The sequence below is a fragment of the Apodemus sylvaticus genome, chromosome X (assembly GCF_947179515.1).
Source record: "Apodemus sylvaticus chromosome X, mApoSyl1.1, whole genome shotgun sequence".
NCBI classification, from domain to species: Eukaryota; Metazoa; Chordata; class Mammalia; order Rodentia; family Muridae; genus Apodemus; species Apodemus sylvaticus.
In genome coordinates this window covers 92324760-92331596 of record NC_067495.1, presented here as the reverse complement: position 1 = coordinate 92331596, position 6837 = coordinate 92324760, and the positions used below count along the sequence as shown (strand labels likewise).

The following is a 6837-nucleotide window of genomic DNA, read 5'->3' as shown; positions in this document are numbered from 1 at the left end:
TCTACACCTTTAAAATGCAGTCCATTTCATTGCAATGATAAAACACTGAACAAAATTAACTGTATTTTCAGTTCTTTGGTTACTCAGTTTTTGAGTGACAGTAGTGTTAACATTTCAGCATGTGATTACAACTAAATTTTAATTTCAAAGAAACATAATGTGTTGGTTACCATTCCAAATACATCAACATTACAATCATTAATTCTTTGTTTCTTACCACCTTTCATATATAAAATGTGGCATTTCAATTTATGGTATACCACATTTTGCTTTGACCAAATATTTAAGACTCAATATGCATATTTGGCTGAAATAAAGCAAAATAGTAGAAACTAGTCAGCAAGAAATTAAAACAGAACAAAGGCCTACATTGTACAGTAAGACAGAATGACGAGGTGCAAAGTAAATACCTAAAGGAAGTGTTGTGGCTGGGCCCCTAAATGCCTTTCCAAATTCATATTGGTCTCAAGCTGATGGTTTCATGGCAGGCAGTTAAAATTTTGAGTAGGCTAGTTTAAGAGCAGCTCCAAGATAGGTGGTAGAAACTTTATAGCAGGTTAATTCAAGGATTCTTAGTCAACGAGTATGAAATAAAAAACTGAGGCATTGTAGTCTGAGGAAAGAAGAGGAGGTAGCCATTTATAGTTGAAGACATCAATGGGTAGTGGCTATAAATTCTTTTACCCACTGCTAATTACAGAAGATTTTCTAGAAGAAACTAAAGACAGCCTTAAATGTGGAAGTTTCACACAACTTAAAGGATAAAATTATTGGCTTCAGTAATCACCTGGTCTTCCCAAATGCATTCAGGGAAAGTTATATTGGCCCTGTTGGTCAAGTTCCTACAAATAAATCTCAGTGAGGATAGGGGTATAGGTTATCATGACTTGCTGATATTAATTAATAATGGTCAGTAATAATGGTCAGTAAGACCATTAATGATAACGGACAAATGACTCAAAGGAACTCTCAACTCTTCCATCTTATGGTAATTCTTTATAAAGGTCAGTTACATATCTCTATTTCCTGACTACAGTTCCTACAACTTAAGAATCTTACATATGAAATCTGTGGAATTCATGAAAGAACACTGATTGCTTCAATGGCACATATCAGTGTTGAAAATTGGTTGAACTGTGAAATTTACTCTGAAAACGTGATCCAGTTCATGTCACTCCGTTGTGCTGCCTGTAGCATCACCTTCAGTTGTGCCTGCACTTCAGCAAGCTTCTGTCGGTCTAAAGTACCCTGAAAATACCATTGTTCATAGCAATGCACAGGGATAGGGTAAATCACGTATTTAAGCTCCATAAGTGGTAGTAAGTTTTGGAGGATTCTCATGAGCATGGACATTGTAATGGGATTAGAAGCAAAACTAAGCACACGGAGGTGGGAACAGTGGCTGAGGGCCGGGATAAGAGAAAATATTGTAGAATCTGTTATAAGACAGTGATTTATCTCTAGATGCTGCAGGGTACCAGACACATTCTCCATCAGTGTTTGTAATGGCTCACAATCTTCCCAGGAAATTGGGTTGTTACTGAGATTCAGCAGCTTGAGGTGGGCAGCCTGAGGACACTGGGACAGAAATCTGAAGTCTCTGTAAGAAAGCTCACAGAAGGGCAAATTCAAGTAATCCAGATCATGTGGCAGGACTCTGTAGGGAGAAAACAGAGATGCACTGCTAAAGAGTGAGGAATAGGTGAAGGAAACTACATCTATGAATATAGAACAAAAGACCTTGTACATATATTGCCACAGCAACTAGCAATGTGGGCTTTAACACACTTAACAGGTTTATGGCTTTAAGACATGTACTTCCCCATTCTTTGGCACAGATTTGTAATCTTCAGAATATGTACAAGATAGTATTATGCTCAGTTCTGTGAAATAGTATGTGAAAAAATTAACCTAGCTGATACTTACATGGGTTATGAATTCTACTATTTGGTAGAATGGGGTCAGGAATAACAGCCAAATTCATGTCCCTAAATCACAAGAATCTGGACCTAATTCTTGAGAATAATACATAAACAAAAATGATCTGACATTATGAACTATGGAGATCATTTGATGAGCACATCTGTAAGCATAACAGATCAAAATCTAACTTTTTCCACCACCATGCTTCCAGCTCACTTCTAGATAGCTGGAGAAAGGCTATGTCTTTTTCATTTAACCCAATTTTGGCCCTGTATTGTGTGTGTGTGGTTGGCTGCATAAATGAATGGATACAACTTATTTTTATAAACCTACCTTTTCCCTTATAAATAAACTGCTCAACTGGACAGTTTCAAATTTCCAGTAGTGATATTGCTGACATTCTTGTCACAACAGATTCCAACATGGCTTACGAATGCTATAGAATAATTTTCTTTCCTTTCTGAACAACAGAGTATCTGAGAAACCCAGTACCTCCCCTCAAACTCTCACCTGAGCAATTTGTGTAGACGATTTGTTAGGCAGAAGAAAGACAAGTTTAGCTCCTGAAGGTTGTCCATTCGCTCAAGTTGGGTGAGGAAACTTTTGAATATTTTTGCATTCAGAGATGTGAGGGTGATTTTAGACAAACTAAGACTGTCCAAGTGGACTATCTGAGACAAAAGGGTGTTGATATCATTCAGGGAAGCCTGATCAACTGCCAGGTGATCAATACATAACAGATTCATAAGTTTCAAGGTGTTGTTATAGTCAGACAGTTTATCAATTTGCAAATCACGACAACAGAGGTGTAATGACCCTGAGCTCTGTTCAACTTTACTCAAAAGGAAAGACAAAAATGCCCTTGTTCTCAAGTTACCATTAAGGGAAAGATCCACTAGTAATTCAGTAGGATATCTGGACAACTGAACCTCAGATCCTAAATTTACAATGCTATGGTCTCCTCTTTTGCGGGAAGAGGTTTGAGAATAAGAACAAGAGTGAAAACAGAAGGATTTGGTCCTGATTTGAAGACACGTGGTCCTGCAGTCAGCATCCTGCCTCAAATCTAGGACCTTCAGTTTGGAGCCTCTGTAGGGGAAAGAGGAGATAACACATATGAGATACAGTATATCTTTTTTTTTCTTTTTGTTTTTCAATAGCAACAAAAACAACAGAAAGCCCACATACACATGGAGGCTGAACAATACTCTACTCAATGACACCTTGGCCAAAGAAGAAATAAAGAAAGAAATCAGAGACTTCTTAAAATTTAATGAAAATGAAGGCACAACATACCCAAATATTTGGGATAGAATGAAAGCAGTGCTAAGAGGAAAACTCATAGACCTGAGTGCCTCCAAAAAGAAAATGGAGAGAGCATACACTAGCAGCTAATGACACACCTGAAATCCCTGGAACAAAATGAAGCCAATTCCCCCAGGAGGAGTAGAAGACAGGAAATCATCAAACTCAGGGCTGAAATCAATCAAGTGGAAACAATGAGAACCATACAAAGAATCAACGAATCCAAGAGCTGGTTGTTTGAGAAAATCAACAAGATAGATAAACCCTTAGCCAGACTGACCAAAGGGCACAGAGAAAGTATCCAAATTAACAAAATTAGAAATGAAAAGGGAGATATAACAGAAACTGAGGAAATCCAAAAAATCATCAGATCCTACTACAAAAGCCTATACTCAACACAACTGGAGAATCTGGAGGAAATGGACAATTTCCTTGACAGATATCAAATACCAAAATTAAATCAGGACCAAATAGATCACCTAAACAGTCCCATAACCCCTAAAGAAATAGAAGGGGTCATAAAAAGTCTTCCAACCAAAAAAAGCACAGGACCAGATGGTTTCAGTGCAGAATTCTATCAGACCTTCAAAGAAGACCTAACACCAACACTCTTCAAACCATTCCACAAAATAGAAACAGAAGAAACACTACCTAATTCCTTCTATGAAGCCACAATTATGCTGATACCAAAACCACACAAAGATCCAACAAAGAAAGAAAACTTAAGACCAATTTCCCTTATGAACATCGATGCAAAAATACTCAATAAAATTCTTGCCAACTGAATCCAAGAACACATCAAACCAATCATCCACCATGATCAAATACGCTTTATCCCAGGGATGCAGGGTTGGTTCAATATACGGAAATCCATCAATGCAATCCACTACATAAACAAACTCAAAGAAAAAAACCACATGGTCATTTCATTGGATGCTGAAAAAGCATTTGACAAAAATTCAGCATCCTTTCATGCTTAAAGAACAGCATCCTTTCCATGTCTTGGAAAGAACAGGAATTCAAGGCCCATATCTAAACATAGTAAAAGCAATATACAGCAAACTGGTAGCCAGCATCAAACTAAATGGAGAGAAACTTGAAGCAATCCCACTAAAATCAAGGACTAAACAGGGCTGTCCCCTCCTTATCTTTTCAATATTTTACTTGAGGTACTAGCTCGGGCAATTACACAACATAAGGAGGTCAAAGGGATACAAATTGGAAAGGAAGAAGTCAAACTATCATTATTTGCAGATGATATGATAGTCTACCTAAGTGACCCAAAAAACTCCACTAGAGAACTCCTACAGCTGATAAACAACTTCAGCAAAGTGGCAGGTTATAAAATCAACTCAAGCAAATCAGTAGCCTTCCTATACTCAAAGGATAAGCAGGCTGAGAAAGAAATTAGGGAAATGACCCCCTTCACAATAGATATAGTATATCTTAGTATAACCCAAGAGCAAGAATTTCCTATGAGAATATAATATGCAGCATTTTCTGACCTGTATTTTACATTAATGATAACCTGTTTCAATTCTTTTATCTTCTATGTAATATATTCATCCTGCAAACCAATAATTAGCATACTCACTCACATCTACTACACAACCTCTCTTAAGACACTGGATTCTTTTGAATAACTCCAACTGAGGAAGCAGGAAGAGTACAAGAGCCAAAAGGGCTGGAGCATGCCAAGGAAACAAGACCCTCTATAGCAATAGGATCACTGCACATTTGAAGTCACAGAGACTGAAGCAATGTGAACAGGACCTGCAGGTCTGCAGCAGATGGAGCCCTAGCACTGAAAGGAGAACTAAACACACATGCTCCTATCCCTAATCCCAAAGTTAACTCCAATTGATAACAATTTACAAATGAAAATTTTGTTTCTTCCAATGGAGTCACACTGGGCAAACCACTCTTAATGGTAGACTGCATGCCCAGGAGTAGATGGCTGATAGAAAACCAACTCAGTGGCACCTCTGATGGTTCCTTGTCTCATAGTGTTGTGTCAGAGCTTTTTTTATTTCTATTTTTACATTTTATTTATATATTCAATGTCTTATCTCTTTTTACCCCACAGGTTCTTTGCATATACATTATGGCTTCTAGTTTTGTGTGTTTATATGATTCCTAACTGTGCAATAGAGTAAGTCTCTCCTTCTGTATTTTTTGTAACTTCTCTTGGGCTCGTCTCCTTCTCTTTGCTTGTTTTGTCCTATTCTGATTTGTTACTTTCATTTTATTTTCCCATAGAATCCTGTTTGTTTTCTAAGGAGAGACAGAAAAGTGGGAAAGGAAATGGGAAGAGACTAGGAGGACTAGAGGGAGGGGAAACCATATTAGGCTATAGTATATTAAAAAATCTATTTAGTAAAAGAAAAATTCAAAAACAAAACCAAATCTCAACAGTTAGACCAACCCCCCCCCCATTCACTACTGACATTTACCATTAACTATCTCTGGTATGCCTTTATTTCTCTGCTGTCACAGCCTGAAGACTAACCTGTTGCTGTCTTACCATGTTATCATTATACAGAATCTTACCGAGAAGCAGTGCTTAGGGCAGGAAGAACCTGAAGACCATCAATCATGGCTTTCAAGAGTGCACTGTGTGTTTCATGTGATCTTAATTTCCCGATGTGGAGACAGAAAAAAGGCCAAACCTTCACTATTGCTGTCAGTGTCTTCTTACACCCACCCAAGAAGGCAGCAGTGAACAATGGAATGAAAAGTTCTCTTGGGATCTCCTCGAGTGATTGGATTATTATAGGCTCATTCTTGAGTAGACTCTGCATTGCAAGATTTAACAGTGTGTCTGGGTCCTTGTGGTCCATCTTCACAAGCCTATATCAGGATGACAAAAAGCGTTCAGTTTTGACGCAGTGCTAACAATGAAGAAAACTATAGAGTAAATATATGAGTCAGATCAGACCATGAATTCTAGACAACTTTGCTATTGTTACAGGATAGATATTGATGAGTATATAAATTATAGTTAATATATGTTAAGATGACATTTGAAATCAGAAGTAGGTTAGAAGGCAATACTATGTAGCTACCTACCTGCTAATATTTCCTCTGCAAAGAACATAAAACAAGAAGTAGAAATGTAAACATAAACAAAAGTAATATATTCATTTTTATGGAAGCAAAAATATACTAGACCATAAAAATAACTGTAATTAAAAGAGACAAAATGAAATCCCAGTACATCATGATAACCATACTTTCTGGCAGGTGAGGAGCAATCAAAATTTCAAAATATACAGATAAAAAGTGATGTAGGACTTCAAATTGATCTAATACAACAGGCAGAAAGATTTCATCCAAAATAAATCCAAATTATGAATACTATGTCTTTAAGGTAGTATCACAATGGGAATATATGTATGGAATACAGAACATGATGATTCAAAAGTAAAATCTTTGAAACATAAAGCATCTAGGGAATAAGGACCAGAAACTCATTACTAGGTACTTTGGAAAACATGGACAAATAAACAAAGAATGGAAATTCAGGATCTACAATGATAAAAGAAATAATGAATCAGAACACCCAAACAAACAGACACTGTTAAAAAGTTAGAAAAAACTGGAGTGACA

The 6837-nt window shown here is 37.0% G+C and overlaps 1 protein-coding gene across 1 annotated transcript; it reads right to left on the bottom strand.

Moving 5' to 3' along the window:
• Window positions 1–1143: 1143 nt before the first annotated feature.
• On the bottom strand, window positions 1144–6068 carry LOC127675645 (melanoma antigen preferentially expressed in tumors-like). The gene is made up of 3 exons (XM_052171693.1): window positions 5779–6068; window positions 2434–3012; window positions 1144–1657 (listed from the first exon to the last, which is right to left on the bottom strand). The coding sequence occupies exons 1-3, from the start codon at window positions 6066–6068 to the stop codon at window positions 1144–1146; spliced, it is 1383 nt and encodes a 460-aa protein (XP_052027653.1).
• Window positions 6069–6837: the final 769 nt, after the last annotated feature.